This window comes from Cebidichthys violaceus, unplaced genomic scaffold (genome assembly GCF_023349555.1).
Source record: "Cebidichthys violaceus isolate CVI_PGR_0920_01 unplaced genomic scaffold, fCebVio1.0.p SCAF_13, whole genome shotgun sequence".
Lineage (NCBI taxonomy): Eukaryota > Metazoa > Chordata > Actinopteri > Perciformes > Stichaeidae > Cebidichthys > Cebidichthys violaceus.
In genome coordinates, this window is record NW_027176296.1 from 5764849 (window position 1) to 5786753 (window position 21905).

A 21905-nucleotide genomic window follows, 5' to 3' on the forward strand; every position below is an offset into this window, starting at 1 on the left:
AAATTAAATGTTAAAAACAGTCTTGCAACCTTTCTCCCCCTCTGCTACGGCAGAGCTGAAGAAAACCTTAGTTGTCGTTCCATTTGAATGGATTCAAATGCAGCAACTGCCTCAGTCACAGCTTCCTCTACTGCTCTTTTGTCATTTTCTTTTTCAACCTCTGTTGTTCTGCCTCGGTTTCTGTAGATATGTCGTAACAGCCTCCATCTGATTTACCACCACCACAAATGGAGTATGCTTGTAGATGGAGGATAGCGAGGAGTAACAACAGCCAGGAGCTAGATCCAGCTACCATCCCTCTCAGCCCGCCACCATGCTTTGTTGCACACCGGTCCACTAAATCTAGCCGCAAGGAAAGCCTCCACATTGTGGGGTAGACGAATGCGTACTGGAAACATAACGACAAGGATGGTGTGTATAGCAGAAGTAAGCTCTTTTGCAAAACTCTGCTTCCACTGACTGCATGTAACTATCTGTCCCATTACTGTCTCGAAGCAGTAATGGGGCACTTCAAAGCTAAACTATGTAGTTCACTGCAATGCTTCATCACGATTGCTCATGATAGCAAGTGCCAAAGTATGCAGGACGGAACCGTCATCAAGCGGGAATCAGGGTTTGTGGTGGTGCGGGCTGTCCTGCATCCTGAAAGGAAAGGTGTCCCTTCATTTTAAGTTGCTTGAGAAAAAAAGATTCAAGCCAACATGTCGTAAATGGAAACAGGATAATCTGAGATTAGAGTATGTTTAACACTGAGCATCTGACAGCGATAAGACGGAACATCACCCATCTTCATTTCATCTACTTCTACAATCCTGTCAGTTGGAAAGAGATTGCAGTGTGGCGGCATCTGTGTTGGAGAGTCACGTCTCTCTGACTGACGTCTCCTCACTCAAGCAACAAACAATGAAACACTTGACTGGGCTAATTTAAGAGAGGAGACGCAGTGTGGACAACAACCAGGGTGGAGAGGAAGAATAAGATAGAAAAAGAGCGTGGAGAGGGAGAGAGAGATTGAGAGAGAGAGAGAGAGAGAGACGAGGGGAGGCTAAAGAAGAAAAGAGAAGAAAGAATGGCAATAAGGGAAAAATGAAAGAAAGAAAGGCAAATGTCATTAAAACGGATACCACGTAGCACAATCCGACTGTGGTGCCCTGGCTTTAGTCATAGCTAAGTGAACAGAGAATAGCGGCGTGCATGAATTGTTCTACTGCTGCGACTAATGGCAAAATCACTGCAGTGTAAAATAGAAATTTCAGAGTTGATTAATTTATGTATTTATGGACGAAGCATTTTTTTTCCTGGGATAATTTTGTTATGCATGTTGTCGCACCCTCAAATTGGCCTGACTATTGCGAGATGTCGAAATCTAGTCGGAGCAGTTAGCTCTCACAAAAGAGAGAGTACTGTGGAGTAGGGAGTTTGGCACTACTCTGAGGAGTCTGGAGCTCTTCTGGTGATGCAACGCCAGAACAATGTCAGCGGTGAAGGGTGACTACCTCTGACAATGTCCTTTGAGATTTAGGAGTCAGGGGAAGAGTTTTTCTCGCTGCAGGATTCTCTGCACTGTCTGTGGGCAGTTAGAGGGAAGTCATGAGAGTGGGGCAGATCGGATGAGACAAATGGGACGGTGAAAACACTGGTTGAATTCCTGGTGCTGGGCCCTGAGTGCTGGGTCCAGAGATGAGCTGATACAAGTCCCTGCCTAACCCCACAAACATAATACGATTCTATGAACTGCTTAGCTGCTCAGGACCAAGCTGAGCTGAAACTAGCCTCCCATTTGGCCTCCCACCAAATGTTGTTTTGTTCCTTTACATTCACTGGTTGCTGCTGAACTGAATCTGAACTTCACATACTACAAATTATTTTAATCTATTTTAGGCATGTTTAATGCTATTTTGCTTCACATTACTGCATTGACTCAAGACAGTTCTTATATAATTCAGCCGAGTCGAGTGTTTATTCTTCTTATTTTAAGGACTTAATTGTATTTAATGTGTTCTATTCTGCACTGCTATGCACTGTTCTAGTTTAGTCTTCACTGTCTAGTCCCATCCGGTCTATCCAGTATAAATTCCTAATTACTCAAACTGACTCTGTAATTATGAGGATTTCCCAAATGGTCTGCAATGAGCTGAGCTCATCTCTGAGGTGGTGTAGGTGCAGAGTGTGAGGATGAGTGTGAGCCTTACCCTCGATGGGAGCCAGAATGACGCGGGAGTGGTCGTAGGCGATGACGTTGGCGTAACGATTTTTGGGCTTGTTCACCTCCAGGTTGGAATGTTCCCAGGTGAACTGCTGGCCTGGATCGATAGACTGACGGGGGGGCAAAGACAGGCAAAACATGCACACACAAAGAAGAAATCAGAAGCGCCTTGGAAGGAGCTGAGCAATAACAGTACAACCTGAATGTTATCAAAGAGAGGGAGGGGAGGGAGGGAGAGGTAGAGGGAGAGAGATTGAGAGGGTGATTTCCCCAAAGGAAAAAAATAACATGGTATCATGAAAATCTGCTCACTGCCTGGTTTAAATACTCACGGCAGCTGCACACGGTACTTTATCAATATCATTAATGTAGCGGGTGCATAATGACAAATAACAATATTGATGAAGGCGGCTGCTCTCCCCCTTCGAGGAGAGGGCTTGGAACGAGGCCCGACACTCAGGGAAAAGAGCCGCCTCTTTACAATTCAAGAATTCCAGATAAATATTCTGTTCCCTTGTCAGGATAATTAAGTATTCCATTACGATTCCTTGTTTGCTTATAGGCGCCTGGTGCTCTGTTGGTGTAGGGACGGAGGCGTGAAGGTTATTTGCAGTTAGGGCTTCAGCATGTAGGGTGGGGGGCTGCAGAGAGAGAGACTGAAGCTGAATGAAGTCCAATTGGAAACCTGATCTAACAATTTCCATGCAATCATTACAGCAATCAGAGCTTCCCTCTGTTTGAGGCTCGCTCCATCTGTTTCTTTCTTTCTTTCTTTCTGCTTTCGTCTCTATCCCTCTTTCTTTGTCCCTGTTTCCCTTATCTGCATCTCTCCAACTTCAAAGTCTTCTACTTTTTGCCCATATTTCTTTCTCTCTTTATCTCTTTCTCCATCTCCCGTCTCCTCTCTGATGTTTACACTCCTTCTCTAGCAGACACCCTCCAGCTATTTTCTCTTTCTTTTCAGATTACCTTAAGGCTGACTGTGTGTGTGTGTGTGTGTGTGTGTGTGTGTGTGTGTGTGTGAGCATGTAAAGATTGGGGTCACTTCCCTGAAACATCGCTCAATTCAAAAATTGAAAACCACATCTGTGTAGTCCAAACATGAATAGCTTTTTTCATAAATTACATTTAGGACGAATGTATGGCAAAAGTCCATACTCAAATTCTGCAACAACTAGAATTTCTCCCTCTTCCTCCTCCTTTTGATCCATGATGACATGTTTGAAGATGAATGACAGCTCCTGTCGAGTGGGGAGGCTTTGCAGGACATGGCTCTTAAGTGCCTGAGAGAGAAGATGGATAACAAACTCAGCGGCTTCAGTATCTTCAGGTAAAACTGTGGCTTCCTTTTCATTGCCGTTTGTGTGTCAGATTATCTCCTCTTCATCTCCGCTCTCCAGCTGAGTTGCCCTGCTCTCTCTCTCTCTCTCTCTCTCTCTCTCTCTCTCTCTCTCTCTCTCTCTGTCTCTCTCCCCTCACTGAATCCTCATCATTAACCAAGCCTCCCCACCTCATCTCTCTACCCTCTTCGCTCCATTTTTCCTCCTCCCTCACATCCCGCCTGGCTGAAAACCAATCAGTCAAAGCCCCGTAGAGCTGTGCTTGGCAAGCCAGGGCGCCCGGACGAGCAGCCATTCATCAAGAAAATAACAAAATTAAAATTACACTTCTCTATTTAATTTGGTCATTTATTTTTCCTGGGGGGTGGTTTTGTGAAGGGGCAAGGGGACGGAGAGAGTGAAAAAGACATAGTGGGAGAAGAGACGAACGAAGAAGGGGGGTTTAATGTTCTCTCAAAGCCAAGTAATTAGAAGTTGTAGTTGTACCAACGCATCAACTTTGGCATCACGTCTCTCGTCTCTCTTCCCCCCGAATGGAACAAGCTTGTCCACTTGGTACATAGCCCGGGTGTGGATTTATGAATAATAGATACCCAAGAAATACTGGATGGCTATGAGAAGTCATTATCCACCCACATCCCCCGGCAGGCATGATGACAGCAATCTATGCTGGTGTACCTGCTTCCTACCTTAGCTTGGCATGCAGCAAGGCGACAGGCACAGTGATTTAGGAATGGCGAGGAGGGGATATTGCTTGTATGCAAACGAGAGCTGATTCAGCACTCCTGATTTCTAATCAACTCTTGTGTCATTTATAACCGCAGCGGTCTCAGAGCTCAGACAGCTCGGCTACCCCCTCTACACACATATAGAAACGGACTATGTTAAAACCTGACTGCCACTGTGCTTTTACCCCAAAACACATTAGTTGAGTTGTGCGTACAGTCTATGTCGCTATTTTGGAAGAAAGATCATCTTTGCTTAGTTCACTGGTGTGTGTGTGAGAAGAATTTCAAATCACTGATTTATCCCCTTATAGAGCCATTACGTTAATTACATTTTCTTAAGTAAATGTTTATGACTGTAATTTCTGGTCTTTTTTTCCCTCAAGTCCCCATTTTCTCAATGTTTCTATCTTTCTCAATTGAATGCACCTACCCAATTTTTCCAAGTACAAACACTCTTAGATGTCACAAAAGGACGTGATTCATTTTGCAGCAGTAAGATTCAGGCTTCTTGTTTTCCTGTTTCCTGATGTAGGACTGGGTGCATTAGAATCGTATGATTCTTTTATTCAGCAAAGAATTTGAGGAGTTGCATTCGGCAGCTCAGGAGTTGCAACAACCCGCCAAGGGATATTGTATACGAAAATGACAATTGTCTTGTTTTGCCATGTAGAGGCTGCAAATATATCTGAAGAAATACGTGGCTAAGAATAACTGATGTTTCGTAATTGCTCAAGCACCACTGTCGAGCATTGTCGACAAAAAAAGAAGAAAGAGAAACAGACATTTCCCTGAAGGAATGAAGGGACTCTTGTGTCCCCTTCCAATGAAAACACGATCAGACAGGATTCAATATTCTGAAGAAACTTTGACATTTGAACCCTTTGGCCCACTCACCTCATATTCCTGGGAGAGCTTGAGGTTGTCGTTGGCCTTGAGAAGCTCTGTGTGTTCAGCCAGCTCTGATATAGGGATGGGAGGATGATTCATCATACCTGATTGTCAAAAAATTGAGAGAGAATTTCCACACAGGGGAAGAGAGGATGGAAAGTCCGTTAGAACAGCAGAGAGGATACACAAGTTCAAAACTCAAAAATCACACAACTCCTGATTTTTGGGTGAGAATGTGTTGCTTATACATAACAATGGAAGTTGGGTTTTAGTGGTGGGGAAGCTTGTGCAGAACATGGTGAATGTCACACACAGCGAACACGTATAGACTGGTGATGTTACAAGCACTTGATCGGACCAGGCCAGAGCTCAAAAACAGCTAGGTCTGTCGGGCAGGCCTGATTATTTTCTAAAGAAGCTGCTAGTATACACCCACAGACCAAAGTATATTAATTCCCACAATGGTCATGATGCTGATGGATAGGAGGACCAATACAACCAATGTTTCTGAGTGTAGCTAGAGAAAAACATCCAAAGACATCAATCATCTTAATAGCTTTGGAAATGAGTTAGAAATGACACAAGATGAAAAAGTTTTTGATGGTGAGATCACAGACAAGAAACACAACAGCCTTTTTTTAGTCTTTGAATCAATGGAATGCTTATGTTGACAAATTCCCTTTCACTCCTCATTGAAGATAATTAAGAGTAAGAAGAATTCAATACTGTATAACTGGTTGGTGGAAATATGGTTTTACTTTAAGCAAATTCAAGTTATTTCTCATTATTGATACTTGAATACTATATATTATTATTTTCAACATTTAAACTTTATTACTTTAAGTACAATTAAAAAGAAAGCTGAGAGAGAAGCTCTTAAACAGTCTTCCTATCTGGATCAGACCTAACATATCCCACAGGGATACTGTACTACTGTATCCTTATCCTGAGAGGCTCTTGTTGTGCTGTTTTGTTCGGTGACAATTTTGACTGTTGCCTCTGTAAAAAAGGCGCTTGTTCAAGAACGGAGCCCTGACCTGGGGGCTCATGGGGAGGGAGGTGGGAGGGGGATAAGGAGGTTTAGGATTGTGAGTGATGTTGAGTGACACAGTGAGCTGCTCCATTCCAGCCAGCCGGTGCAAAGCAAGCAAGCTGCTGTTTCTACTATTTCCTTCATTCCCAAAAAAAACAAAAAAACAGTGAACATTGGCTCTAAGATGAACACCCCTTACTTCCCGAAATCACAAAAGAAAGCACTCACAGTTGCATGCCCACTACTTTCTCTTTCCAGATCCTTTTGACATTTAACCCAAGCAATTCCCAGAAAGAACTAGTTTTCAATTGGTTGGGAAAATTGTTGAGTTTTTTCTTTTTTTGGCTCGCTTCAATATCCACTGAATATTGTGTCGCTGATGCTACAATATTATCAGCACTGCTGTGCACTCCAGTCATTAATCCATTTCGGAGTTTAATGCTGTAATGGAATATGGAGCAGCCATAGATTGTGGCTGTGTCCCTGCGTGCAGCCTGCCTATATTTAATGCTTTCATATTTTTAGTAAGAGGTCTCTCGTCCTGCAGAGTGACGAGGTCAAAAGTCGACAACATGTTGAAAGCTCTTCACACAGGAAAGTGACAGAGTCTTAATTGGGGGTGAAAATCGGCATAATCACATTAACCATCCTTAATTTTCCTTTTCTCACAATGCTTACTATCCCCCCAATGTCAAGGGGGTCACTGATGTTTTGGCTGCTTTTGTTACGCTTAAGAGAGGGAGCCCAACTCTCTCTGCGCTGACAGTCTTCATTAGTAATGGTAATTTATTTTACGCTGACAGAACAATGCAGCAGCATCAATTACATGAAGATTAACACAGATTACAATGCATATATGAGACAAATGGAGATGACACTGGATGCCGTGACATCCTTCCAAAAATGAATGGACACACTGCATTAACAGCCTACTTGACAAACACCCATGCACTTCTTAATGATCATCATCATTTAAATGTTTACTGAATTAATAGCTTTCTTCTGTTTTGTTTTTTTAAAGCCTGTGTTGAATTTCTTTTTCTTTTCAATATCTTCAAATAAACTGAAACACAACCTTGTAAGGTAATAGGAGAACTGAAATTATACAAATGTATTTGGACAGAACTGTGTGTTTATTTATTACTTTCTCAATGAGCTGACGAAGCATGCAGATTGCGGTGGCATCACTTGAGAATGAGACAGAGTTATTAATCACTTCTGGTGCAGGAACCCATTGAGATCAGCATTGAGAAAAAGAGGAAATATTGCAAATTAAATTTAGTTGTCAGTTTACTTGCCTCGAATTCAAAGGGAAAAGGTATCAGACAATATCAGCGGGATAAGTAAATGCGTATGCAAATGAGGGGCCCTCACTTCTCCTTGAGAGAACGAGCGTGGGTTGTTTGAGAGGAGATCAAAGAATATTTGTGTGTGTGTGGTTTCGTAGTTTACTCTGTGTGTCTCTATGTGTATTTGTGAGTGTGCATGAGTTACTGATATGCTCAACCTCCATCAATTAATTTCAGTTTGTGTTTACTGCCCGCATTACTGTCTGCATGTATAAGTGCCTGGTACGGTTGGAGAGATATACAAGGCTAAAGTGTTCAAGTAAAGGCTGAAGGTTTTACATACTAGGGATTGTTCATTCCCTAAAACGTTGGCAGTATGCTTAAGAAAACTTGTATGAAAACTATTTGAATCCTTACAACTGCAAAAGTCTTAACTCCATTATTTTACCTTTATTCCACATTGCCTTTTGCCAACATAACGCTATATATCCCTATAAGTTGTCATGTTTTCACCTCACAGCTAAACCAATCTGTTTGTGCAACCATTTCTCTCTCTCAGTGTTCTTTTCCAGCCTCACCTATGTGTTGTGTTGTCAAGACAAATGAGTCGATTGCGCCTGCTTTGTTCTCTTATTCTTTTTGTCGTTTACACACTGCACGGCACATTGCAGTGTTTATCCGAGAAAAGATTCACTTTCAAAACTAGGCTTTGGCGTGACCCGTTCTCAAGCAAAGTCAGTCAAAGACAAATTGTTGTTATTCCCTACCCCTACTCCAGAGCTCACCCTTCTCTTAAACACAACTCCCCTCACCATGGTTTTTTACTATCCATGTACAGATTCTTCCATTTTTTCACAGCAATAACCAGCATGATCAATGAACACAGAAAAATAAACTAGCGTCTAATTACACATATCCAATATCCCGATCCGCAGTCAATGCGCCTGGGAAATATAATGATTCTTTTTGATAAGCCAAAACAGTCTCTCTCGGAAAGCCTATCTATGATGTTGTGTATTTCCATATAAAAGGGAAGAAGTCTGATTGTGGGTAAGCAAATAAAATAAATGGGGGGAAAAGGGGGAAGAAGAAAATCAGAAACTCTGCTTTTTCTCCCGGATGATCCTTTTGCAGTGAGCAGCGAGAGGGGGTGATCAAATGTCGAGCCATTGTTTGCCACCACTTTAATTAATTCTGCTCGTTATCTCTGAGCACAGAAAAGACCCTGTTACTTCAGAATGGAAATGGAGCAGTGGTGGTGAAGGAGGAGGAGGAGGAAGGGAGAACAACAACAAGGAGGTGAGGAAGGGGAGGCAGAGAAAGAGGGATAACAGAGATTGTACTCCTGTAAAAAAACACCTCTCAACCATCTCTACATCAGCAGAAGTGATCGCACAGGTTATTTATGCATGGTGGATTAATGCACAGCCAACAGCCCAAGTGAATATCGTGACTGACATTCAATTAAGGAAAGGAAAAAAACAGCCCAGTATACCAGAAGTAACCAACATCAAATTAATTAGTGCTGAAATTTTGCTGCATAATGTGAAAAAACAAACAAATGCAAATTACTGTATGTATTTGTAAATGAAGGCAAGCGAGCTTAAAAAAAAAAAAGGATAAAGAAAGCTGGTACGCAAATGCTAAAAGCATAGAGACTAACTTTCATAGTCAAAATCTGCTTCACTCTGAGGACTGCTTAGACCAGAATCTGTAAAGAACAGCAAACATAAGAGAAAATGATTTCAAAAGGTTGTAATGTAACAGAAAATGCTATGTAAAAGAAAATATAAAAGTGTGCAAAATGACAAAAGGAGATAAGACACAAAGGATTTTTTTTTTGTACCAACAGTTTACCATCAGTCAACTAAGACCCTGCCCAGGGAGGCCTGATTGACAGACTTGAGTCCAGACGCCACACAGAAAGAGTAGGGCTACATTTTCAGATCAGATCAGATCAGCTACAGTCCTCCAGACTGGTTAGCCAAGGGCATCAGCCTGCTGAGAAAACCCTTCTGCAAAGCCCCATATCAACGGCCATAGACATCATGGATAAGAAAATTGATTTGCTATCTCTAAGTTTTCATGAACACCAGCTGGAACGTCCCATTGACAGCAATGAGGAAGACACAGAGCAGCGAAAACCAGCTTATGTTTCCTTGAGAAAACTAACTCTGAAAGGTTCTTTTTTCAGCGGCTTGGTGCTGAGGCAATGGCACTGGGAATGAAAGGTGTGGAAAAGTGTCCACATTCTTGGCTGACAGCTGTGGAGCCACAGCTTATTGGAGACAGAGCTCTGAGGAATGCTATGATGGTTCAAAGTCTTATTTGCACCAGAGGAGAAGTCCTCCGAGGCCGCAGCCAGCGATGCTATGTCCGAGTAGACTGAGGTCGTCTCAGCCCTTCAAGCCGTAAGGAGCCATCTGTGACGACGTTAACTGGACATGTGGCTAAGAAATGCAGTTTGATGGGATGCTGCCAAGCTGCCCATCAAGTGGAGGGAAACTAATTTTTGCCAGGGCTGAAAGCTGAAATCAGATTAACAGCTCAGTGATCACATCACCCAAAGATGGCAACTTTTATCCAAATACAGATAATTTGTTCCAGAGCATGTATAAGAAGTGAGAAATCGAAGGCAAGGAAATCTGATCCGTGGGCAAAATCAAAGAAGTAGTTTGTTTTTCTAAAATAAACTCTGTTCTCCTACCAAAAAAAGTCTGGTCCCAAAAACATAACACATTTACTAAAACATTGATATAGTAAAAAGGCAGGAAAGACAACAATCCCAGTTGGGAGCCAAAACAAGCGCAAGGAATAATTAAAAAATACTAATATGATTAGGATGTATGTCAGCCCTAAAACACTGCATAGCTCAATTCTGCAAAATAAAAGTTGCTAAAAAGAGTTTTGCTGGGTTTACCTTGCACTGACGTGTCAGCAAGAGGACGTCAGGCCAGTGGCGCCAAATGAGCGCTGAGAGATGAAGACATCGAACATCCCCCTCTCCCTAATTGATTTGTGACAATGACTAATTAAGCCTAGCAGGGGGTGCTCTGATCCACTGTCTCCAAACGTCATTCATCACAGCAGGAGGGAAGCACAGGCGTGTCTGATTATCTTTATGTGTGAGTGCGCGTGTGTGTGTGTGTGTGTGTGTGTGTGTGTGTGTGTGTTTCGACAGAACTCTTGGTGAGGAGGAGGGCACGGTTGTTGCAGACGTTGCTGTAATCTGGAGAAACAAGTAGGTTGCTTTTGCACGGAAGCGATTGGCTGGTGTCTGTGGGATTCGCAAGTGTGTGATGCTGTCTGCAAGAAAATGTTTGATTTTCACATGCTTCAATGTGGAAGCCACTTCCTCTGAGAGAATTATGGGGGCGTGAATTGCCATATGCGATGCTGTATTGCAACACATCGAGATGGTATAAAGTATAAATAGAAAATATATCAGAGATATGTGGAAGAGTAAACCTAGAGTGTTCACCTGAGTTCATATATATATACGTATACTTTATATATATAATTGTCATTGTTATAGTTGACCATCGTTTCACCTAAAATCCCGGGAAGAGTAAAGTCGTAAAAAGAGAAACAGAAAAAAGACCGACACAAAAAATATGAGAGAGAGAAAAGATCGAGTACTAGTAGCAAAAGGGGGGCCTGGTTGGGGATAGACAGTAGATATCCACTCAGTCGTGCTGCTTCATTACTTTGGCCCCATTTGACAATTAAACCCCGGGCACCAATGGAGATAATGACAAAACAAGCCACTCTGCGCCCCAAGGAGTTATGGGATGTCACTGTGAGGCTGTCATATGACCTACAGGCTTCAAAGCAAAAACGCACAAGCACACACACGCAATGTACACACTCTCTTTGAAACGCATTGGCCGAGCTTAGCTTATAGGAAGCCTAATCAAAAACATATTTTTGTTCCCCAGCACTAGGGGTCACCGAGCACACATTGCCGATCCGGCATATGCTCTGCTGGATAGCAGAGGCCGAGGATAAGTGCACTGGGAGTATGCTCATTTGAACAATGGTCGCTATTAGCTGATGGGGATGTTCACAAATGCTCACCGGCCCACTTAATTGGGCTAAAACGTCCATTCAAATTAAATTCCTCGGGTGCAGAGATAACGACATCGCCCAATTCTGCGGAACAACGACAGGGCTGTCGAATGAGAAGGCTTTTTATATACAGTATAAAGAGGACTCTCAGCATGCATTGGTGAACATTATGTGAGAGTCAGATTGTAACAAGAGATTCTATAATTTAAGGAACGAAGGAGGACAGTTGAGGGTACAGTTGAAAGTGCTGTAAGTCAGAGAGACAAATCCCAGGAATGGCCAATAAAACCTTGTCATTACTGAACCACTGATAGGGCTCTGAATACCAGGCAAGATAAAGATGAGGAGAATAAAATTGAACTTCCAATTATGCATAAGCAGGTTTGTGCATCTGCTTTCATCCTCGTGTCTCTCTTCTCTCACGTAAATAAGTCTACTTTATTTTCCAAGATACAAACTCAGGCAGCATGACTGGGCTACCAAAGAAGATAAAGAGAAATGCTCCATTTTTAAATCTGAGCCCTTTGATGGAGCAGAGACTGGCCGTGGATGACGGATGGATAACTGAGAGACAACTGGGAGACAGAAAGACGGAGGGAAGGGGGAAGAGAAAGGGAGGAGAAACGAAGGAACACAAGATGGAGGTGTTCATTCTTTTAACCCATTGGCTTGGGCAGGTGAGAACACTTTAAATACAGTGCAAGTTTCTCAAAATGTAGCTCTCATTACTCGGTCAAATCAAGACCTTGAAGAAAGAATATAATCTAAACCATCTTGTAGAAAACTAACAATAATGCTAAGCTAGAGGTAACTAACCTCTAATATGTTTGGATGAGAGGTTTCCAAAACTGGAAATGTGCTGCTCGTCACTTATAATATATACAGTATATATTAGGGGTGTAACGATACACGTATTCGTATTGAACCGTTCGGTACGGGGGTTTCGGTTCGGTACTCATTACGAACCGAACAATACGTTTGAATAATATTAAATTGCTTTTGAAAATAAAATATAGCTGAAATTGGTGGAGCCACTGCGCTCAAACATGGCAACCCACCCGACGTAACGTGATGTCCTTTCCTGATTCGCCACGGTCCTATCACGTGACCGGATGTTCACAAACGACAACAGTCTTGATTACCGATCGACTACCAGGTTAATTCAACATGGAGAACTGATTACAGGTGTTGCTGACCGTGTTGTCTTTACTAGCAGCTGTTGTTCAGTTAAAGTCTGCATGTTTGCGGAGGAAGCAGCTGTTAATGGAGCGATTAGTGAGCGGCGTGTCAGCCCTACGGAGCGGCCGTCTGAAGCCACGGTTAGCGGCTTTAGAGAGGACGGACACAAAACGGAGGACTTTCCTTTTCTTATTAATGTTTATTTTGTACTGTACAACTATGTACAACAAGTTAACACACATAAACTATAAAGGAACAAAACATGGATTGCTCTCCAGTAGACAGAGACTTCAGCCACCTGCAGAGCTACGAGTGAGAACAGAAACAACGACACCGAGGGAACGAGTGAGAGACGAGTGTTGACCACATTTATGGATCATAATCTATTAAACCTTTATGTGTAAGTGTTAATATTAAAGTAAATATGAGGTGAGATAGAGAGAGAGACCCGCAGTGCTGTAACTAAATCTGATAAATAAAACTTCTAAAACTTTCCAGGAAATGTGTCTGTTTGAGTTTATAGAGAAATATTTTAGAGAAGATCTTAAATATCAAACACGACCTTTCATTATTAAAGACTACTTGAGAGTCTCACCAGAGAGGATTTGGCATTTCTGCTTTTTTGCTGTACTGAAAACGTACCGAACCGTGGCACCACTGTATGGTGTTGAACCGAACCGAGAATTTTGTGAACCGTTACACCCCTAGAGTATATATATATATATATATATATATATATATATATATATATATATATATATACTGTATATATATACTGTATATATACTGTATATATATACTGTATATATATATATATATATTTACTGTATATATGTTGTTTTTTTTTCCAATAAATCATGGCTTAGTATTAGGCATTGGGAACTTAATTGAACCATATACTACACACACAAAAATGCTAACTATAATTCAGACCAATTACCACAAACTGTAGATTGCATTGTGGCCTAGATAACAGAAGGCTAAATAACAGAAAGACAGACCGATAGATAATGGGTTTGAAAAAGGAGGCAGGAGGAAGATGGAGAAGCCTTAGAGAATGAGTTTGGGATCGAATGTGCTCTGTTGTTAACACCAGGCTTTATCTCGGATGAAAACCAGACGGAAAGTGAGACAGAAGAGAAAGCAGGTCAAAACCCAGGATAACCTAAAAACAGGATTTGTTTTCAACATAGAAACAATAAGTCCAACAACAGACATCATTCTCTAACTGTTTGTTATTCATAAATGGCTAATTGTTGCATGAGGACACGGCACACACACATACATGGCTTGCAGGTAGTTATGGAAGGCACATAATGTCAAACAGAATGACGTGGGAGTACTTCACGGACATATATGCGGCAGCATAAATTCAAATTTTAAGTTGCATCATGTGCGAATAGTTCATCTCTGTGTAGGCGGTACGCATGTGTGCCAGTCTTACAATCGGCTTTAATTATGTAAGTTATGTGTATATTAAAACCGATAACTGCACATGTTTTGTCTGACATGGGTAAAACATTTTCACTGTAAAAAAAGAATGTGTTAAAAAGGAAGGTCTTCTGCAAGTGTGTACTTTCATTTGCCTTATATAATAGCAGTTGGCCAATATGATTTATTTGACAGCCAATAACGGTTTTGTGGGATTAGAGCAGGTGCTAACGAACATTATTTGCCAATTTTTTTAATTTGCTTTCCATTTCAGTAGGTTGCAAAAATGAGGATTTTGAAGTTCCTGCAAAACTTTATTTGGACGATAACAACTTGAAATTGCATTTAATCTATAAAAGTCAATGAAACAGCGGCCTCCATGAATTTGTATTGAGGTAAGTAGCTTCTTCAAATTCTGTTCTTTTTCTACAACTCTGAAACCTTTGGACTGGCCTAATGTTGTACTCACTACTGGCATTGCAAAGATAACAGACATAAGTGTCCACTGTCTTAGAATGCGAATCCAATTCGGCCAAGGAAACACAAACCGTTGTTGGATTTTTTGCAGTTTTAATCAACAATCAAAAGCAGTTATTTTGAGGTGTAAATAAAGAACATTAACTATTGCTATCTCAATAATCCATGATGTACTCGTAATGCAGAGCTACTTGTGCTTTTACTTTTCTATTTATTTTGTTGTGAAGGGGGGCCGCTGGGGAAAAGCGCTTAGACTACATTGTACAGGTGTGTCCAAAATCTCTAGTCAGTCTCTCGTAAACACAATGTTGTATTAACCCACGACCCAAGCTGTTTTCCTTAAAGGCAAAGCTAGGAAGGTCTCTTTGCAAGATTGACAGGCTGTCACACCTACAGCTCCTTCACATCTTTTATATTGTCAGCGACAATAAAAATATATTTTCTACAGAAAGTCCAATGTGGACAAATTCGGCCAAACATGTGAATACAGCATATCTGTTAAACTACACCAACAGAGGTTGCTCAATTTCACAATGAGACTGTTTATGTTCCTCAATGTATGTGTTGTTTGTCCTTCCTGTACCTGGAGTTTGGAAGTTGATGCGTCTCATCTCCACAGGGTCTGTAGGGTGGTGGGGTGTAATGTCTGCGTTGTTCAACAGACATTTGGTGCGCGGCTCTGACTCTTTTCTCTTGCGGCTGGAAAGCAAGACAAACGAAGAACGGGAAGAGGGGAAAACGTACAACAAAAAACAACAACTTTTGGTGAGCAGTTGATCAAGCAAAACAGTCACTACTCTTACTATTGATGATATCTAAACAACTCAGCAACTCCAACTGACAACGCAGCAGGTCAAGAAACACTTGAGTGAAACCCAATCAAAAACAGGTGAGCTGAAAAATATCTGTATTAGGTGCGCAAAATTCTCCTTCACCTTCACTAATTAAAGGCATCGTTTTTGCTGCGGCAGGCTATTTTGTCTTCCCCTGTATAAGGCAATAAAGTATGGCTAAACCTTACCTGTCAGGTTTGCTGTTTCCAGAGAAAGCAATAGGAGTCAAATAAATATATAAAGATGGTGAAAACACAACACACAAGGAGAAAGGGAGAGGGGGGAGGCAAGAAGAGAGATAAATCAATAGAGAGCAGTTTAAAATTCACAAGGGTTGCTGCTGGGCTCGCAAAATGCGAGATAAAGCTCATCAGCATTTGGAGGAGGTGAGTGCATGCGTGCGTGTGTGTGCACATGTATCAGTGTGTGAGAACAAGTGAGTGTTCAATAAAATGTCCAAGTAAGTGCATACATTCGTGAGCCTGTGTCTGGGTGCCTATTTATGTGTGTGTGTGCAAATGTGTGTGTGTGTGAGAGGGTGCAGATATAGATGGGTAAGGGGAATGTCAGGGCCAAGGGCAGACCCGGGAAACACTATTCACCAGGGAGAGATTGAGAGGGAGATGGGAGAGTGAGGGGGACAGAAAGAGAAGAGAGAACAGAGAGAGAGAGATCCAAGGAGAGATGTTACTCTCCCTAACCACAAAGACTGACCTAAGGCAAGGTCAGACAGTCAAGGATCATCTGACAGTAGCAATCTGTACTTGTGTTGCTCACACCAGCCCCCGTGAAATAATTCAGGGATCTTCCCTGGTATGTAAGGCGACCTCTCCAGTCACTGAGACCTAAGCTACAACTAACTGTAAAATAAAGTGGGGAAATATTAACTGTAGACGGATGTTTAGATGCCCCGGGACACAATGAGGAATAGTACATTTATTTAGAGAGCTGCCTTGTTCATTAGGCATAAATGCAGAGCTTGATTTCCACTACTATAAAATAGGGTCACTCACTCCTGAAAAATTATTAATAGCATAAATCTTAAAGCAATAATGGTTCAAAATGACTATATAGTAACTTGGACAACATTGGAATGACACCTTTACGGAGCATTATTTCCTGAAGAAATAGGTATTTATATTTGAAATATATACCTACTTAAATACATATCTGTGACATCCTTCGATTGGTAGATTGTAGCATTCTTAGTTCAGCTACTGAGCACCATCTCAAGGAATCTCCTCCTCTCTCCTTTCTCCAACCACCTCAATTCCCCCAACCATCTTTTTCACAAGAAAAGCTCTTTCATATTTACATGCTACAATGTTGTGGGTTTTTTTTATTTCATGCTGAATACAGAATACAGCCCACCTTTCAACATGCTCCCTAACATGCAATTATTTTCCAACAGCCCAATTCCCCTGAAACACTGTAAATAACTTGTTCAAAATCAAATGACAGGAACATGTTCATTATGTGTTGCTGGAATTAGAAAGAACACTGAGACTTCCAGCACATTTACCCCAATTCAGTTAAAACATGGATTGTAGTTATATTGCTTGTGTAAAGCAATGGGTGGAGCAAGGCACCAACGATGCAAAGCTAAAGGGTTCAATTCCCTGGTACCTTGATAAGAAAATGGTTGTAAAAGTTTCCAGAATAAAGCATTTTATACTGACCACACACTACAAAATAGCAGTGCCTTGTATACAAACCCTGAGTGTTACTGTCTATCATTTGAGGTTGAACAATGTTATTTTAAACCATGAGGTCCAACTGCATTCTCCACAAAAACTACAATTCCCAAACCAACTCACTTTTTATATAGGAGAATGGCAATGACGATGCAGATGATGAAGACCACGGCGAGGACTGGGCCCACCACCCATATGAGTCCGTCACCAGTCTCTACTTGCAGGGGTTCCACTTCCGGCTTGGGAGTCATCACCGTGTCGGTATAAGGGCTGGTAGCAAACATTTTCTGAACAGAAAGATCAGGGAGAAGTTCACATAGCACATTAAACACAGTCCAAGTTACAGCGTGGTATATGCACAAGATGAATGAAATTCAGTGAACTGAGAGTATCCGGACTTAGCAGCAGAAACTGAACAAAAATGAAATGTGTTAGATTCAGATGAACAAACCTGAAGTGAACTACGACTAAATGAATGGAAGTGAATTATTAAATCCACTCCGACAAAAAGCAATTGACTAAAAGTAAGTCAACTGAACTGTTTTGAAATGAGCTAAACTAGTAACTCACCCCAGTGGCATTGAGTTCAGCCAACAGGAAGAAGACGTACTCCTGACCAGGTTCAAGAGGCTTGTTCTCACAGCTGCTGTGGCGGTAGTCGGATCCCACCGTGAAGCTGGAGGGCAGCTGCCTGAAGCAGGCTGTGATGTAGGGCTTCCTCTGGTCCAGCTGAGCTAGCTGGCGGCGTGAACGTCGTTTTGGGGTCACCTCCCGCAACAGCTGATTGATGAAAACGGGCATTAGTTTGCCTCTGCTTTTTTATGTGTTCATTTTGGTATCCTCTAGGTATCTCCTTATTGCAGTTCCTATTGACAACAGCTATGTTTTCTGATGCTGTCAAATGTTTGTTTAACATCTGCAGTGTTTGTAGACAACAGATTAAAAAGACCAAGGGAGGCAGATGCTTTCAATGATGGAAAAAGAGAAACACACAAAATAACATGACATCAGTAAATCAACCCTTTAATTCTGAGAACTATTAGAGTATAGTGGTATGGCCAATAAATTATGAAACCATCCAACCCCCACTAATACATATTTGCAATATGGCAGGATTACAGGTTATCACATTTTTCCAATAAATAAAGCACTTTCTTTTCAGCACAATAACTAACTGAACTAACAAAGACCAAAGAAAACTAAGTAGAGGTAACTGCACCCTTAGATTCAAACAGCTGCTAAGTCTCTGGCAATGTTCCATCTAACCAGGCTCCAACAACCCCCCTCCCCAACATCCAACCCCTCTCATTCATTTCAAACTGCAGACAGAGGCAGGCACTAAACAGAGGAAATGTGTGTAATCCCAAATCCAATAGGGATGGTTGCTGTTGATCTGGCGCACAAGGTGACCTCGAGCTATGGTAAGATGGTAAGAGTGGGAGAAGACTGTGTAATTCTCTCTCTGCTGCATGCTTGGGGGGATGAATTAGCATAGCTGAGATGTACTTATGTTTGTGTTGTGTATGCCCATGTCTGGTACATGGTGTGCACAGTGCAATTTGCCCAGCATATGCAACTGTCATTACACAAACAAGTGTCTCTTGAATCCCTCCCTAGAAACACACAGTTTTGCCAGAAGAGCGAAAGGAATATAGTTTCTTTAAAAAAAGAATGTATTACTGACATTTTGAAGTAGCATCTTCCTATTAAATATGCTTACATATGCTCTGTTTGACCCAGTATACACAATTGACCTAATCATTTATTTTGTGCCAGAAAAGGCTCACATCTTTTGCTTTTAAAATATCCTACCTCTTCCATATCCATCTCATCTGGGTTCTTCAGGTTTTTGACAGATCCTGAAGTCCTCTTCAGTGGCACCACAACCACATAGAAGTTCCTAGAAACACAGCACCAAAGTAAATTAAAACATTTGTCACATGGTTGACAGGAAAATTAAGTAGAAATTCAATACTTGCAAGGGGTTGAGCAAAGTGTCTCAGAAATCCTAAAGCCTAATCTCCAATTCCAACATCTCAGACATCTTGAGATCGCAATCCATATTACATCAGATCTGAAACATCTCGAGACTTAAACCTAAATACCACAACCCTCAAAGATAATTCAGACAGAGCCTGCAGAACCAATCTTTCAGCAAGCTTTACTCACTTGACATCCTTGGTATCGACCGGTGGGAAGGACATGGTGAGAATGTTGTCAGGCTCAGCATAGATGTCCAGCTTGGGTTTCTTGACCAGGATGAGAGGTGCGGTCTTGGCAACCACACGGTGTCTTGGTCCACCATCAACGCTTTCTTGGCAGGTCACCCTGAACTCATAGGTGGTGTTGTGCTTTAGCCCAGTGACAAGAACCCTCATCTGCCTGGCATCCACATCCATCTTTTGACGGTTGTACTCAATCTAGAGATAATAGATGGTCCAGAAATGTAATCAATAATTGGTAAGAGGGATAGTTGGATGCATGATCATGGTGCTAGGTCAATACATTGGTGGTGTAACAGGTAAGAATGCATGTGCATTGTGATGATTACATGAGTCAGAAAATGGCTAAAATCAAGCTATTTTCAATTTCAGACGAACAGATGAAAATCACTTCTAAATTTCAGAGAGGGATTTTAAGGAATTTCTATATTAATACCTACCTAAGCTGACAGTTGAAAGTCTTTTTTTTGCCCTACATTAAACTCACCGTGCATTTGTATGGAGACCTGCTTTCAGAAAACTTCCATGCAATGACTACTGTGGTTTTGGTGGCCCACTTGACAGTGAAATTCTTTGGAACATCTGTTGAGTTGACAAGTGCAAGAAAAACAAACAAAAAAAAAGACAGTGCATCTTTAGTAAATTGAACATGTAGAGAGATCAAGGAAAGAGAAACAAAAGAAGAACCTTTGGTTTAAAAAAAATAATAAAAACTCTTGTTCCCCTGCAACGTTCCTTTGGGTTGGAGAGTGAGTGTAACGGTGAGCTGCGATTGGTTGTGAGAAGGGCAACGCCATTGGTTAAGACACACAGCACGTAAGACTCATGGATGACAAACCCATGGAGCACAAGGGTGTGCCCACTGGCTAGTCTTCATGGGCAGTGCCAACCCATCTCAACACTGTCTTTGAACCCATGACCACTTGAGGATTAACAACTGACCTATGTGGTCCCAGTGCCAACTGTTCCTACACCTCCACTGAGTCTGGGTTGACACTGCCAATGTGCTGCCAGGTGGGCATAGAGACAGACTCAAAACACAGCATGCCAACAGTCCTTAGCAGTGCATCTGGGGGATGCCATGCCACAAACTGTCCCATTAAGGGACAGAGGAAGGGGAAAGGAGGAATTAGGAAAGGAAAGGGGTGAGAAGGGGGAGAATATCTCAAAACAAACCCAAAAATAAAATAAAATAAAGAACCAAAATCTGCTTTCTGTTATCTTCTTAGCATAGTCCAAACATACTCTTGGAGTGACTTGATTTGACTGAGGTCCTACCTTGATTGCAAACTGGGGATGTGAGATGGCTTTAGCTGCGTGAGTGTGCTTGGCAAAGGGCTGCAAGGATGACTGACAGGAGTGTCTGACCAAACAGCACTTACCTTGAAATGTTATGCTGCTCTCCTCTTTCTCAAATGACTGACTATAACTTACTGACTTGGATTTACCTTGTTTGGGTTAGTGAAGTGAGTATCCCACGGCAAACTATTTTAATATCAATCTTTTCTCTTTCTTGAGGAGAAGTGGAGATGGTTGAAGGAGGGGGTGGCTCAGTTTTTTTTTTTTTTTCTTTTTTTGCCAATTTCCAACCCCCTGCCAACTGGGTTGGAGAAGAAACAGGCAAGTCCTACCTGTTGGATCAAAGGCCACCGTCCGATACTGGATAGGCGGGCTGTAGGGCCCTGGACCTACAATGGTGTGCGCACGTATTTTCACATCGTATGCCGAGTTCGGTTTGAGGCTGTTGAGAACATAGCTGGACTGGCTGGGGGGAAAGCGGAGCTCCAGCGATGCTCCTCCTGTACCGGTTTCCTTATAAGCCAACGTGTACTCTGTGATTACCCCGTTTCTCTCCGCCAGCACGGGAGGAGACCAGGACAGCTGCACTGAGCAGCATGTCACGTTGGAACCCTCGTCAATTTGAGGGTATCCACCTGGCGTCTTCTCGGGCACACTGAGTTCCACCACAGCCTCTTCCCCAAAGCCCCCCCTGCTCTTGGCTGAGACTTTAAAGAGATAAGTGGCCCCCCGGTGAATGTTGCCCACAGAGTACTGTCGTTCTTGGGGAGCAAATTCCAGTGTGGCCAAAGGAGAGACATCTTTCCGGCCAAACTGGAGCCGGTAACCCTGCAGGTCCATGCCATTGGTGAGATCTGGAGGGTCCCAGCGAACCACAGCTGATGTTTCTGAGTCCTGTGCCACTGACAGATAGGGAAGACCAGGCACTGTACAGACAAAGAAATAAAACAAATCTTAGTTTCTGTGCTTTCCAGTTATATAAAGATGAATAAGTGACAGGCTTTAATGCTATACATGTAGATATTTATCACAAACTGAACCGACACCAGGGATGCAACAGCTGTAGCTATATTGAGGAAACTACTCGTACTTTTCACAAGTCAAACACCACTTTTGTTATCCTATTCCTGTAGGGTCACTTGAAAAAAATAGTACTAATAATAACTTATTATGAAGATTTTTTTTTAAATTTGAATTGAATTATTATAATTAAAAATT

At 42.0% G+C, this 21905-nt stretch overlaps 1 protein-coding gene across 11 annotated transcripts in view; it reads right to left on the minus strand.

Moving 5' to 3' along the window:
• The window catches only part of ptprsa (protein tyrosine phosphatase receptor type Sa), a 235439-nt gene that overhangs the window by 23454 nt on the left and 190080 nt on the right, over window positions 1–21905 (minus strand). For 5 of the 11 annotated variants that reach the window (XM_068707519.1, XM_068707517.1, XM_068707518.1 and 2 more), the window contains 10 exons: window positions 21020–21613; window positions 19876–19970; window positions 19336–19586; window positions 18979–19066; window positions 17737–17946; window positions 17290–17453; window positions 15223–15338; window positions 9148–9195; window positions 5169–5266; window positions 2193–2316 (listed from right to left, as the gene is read on the minus strand). In XM_068707519.1, the coding sequence (XP_068563620.1) occupies window positions 2193–2316; window positions 5169–5266; window positions 9148–9195; window positions 15223–15338; window positions 17290–17453; window positions 17737–17946; window positions 18979–19066; window positions 19336–19586; window positions 19876–19970; window positions 21020–21613 (1788 nt within the window). The remainder of the gene's footprint in view (window positions 1–2192; window positions 2317–5168; window positions 5267–9147; window positions 9196–15222; window positions 15339–17289; window positions 17454–17736; window positions 17947–18978; window positions 19067–19335; window positions 19587–19875; window positions 19971–21019; window positions 21614–21905) is intronic. The other 6 variants (XM_068707523.1, XM_068707521.1, XM_068707524.1 and 3 more) reach the window with 3 other exon arrangements.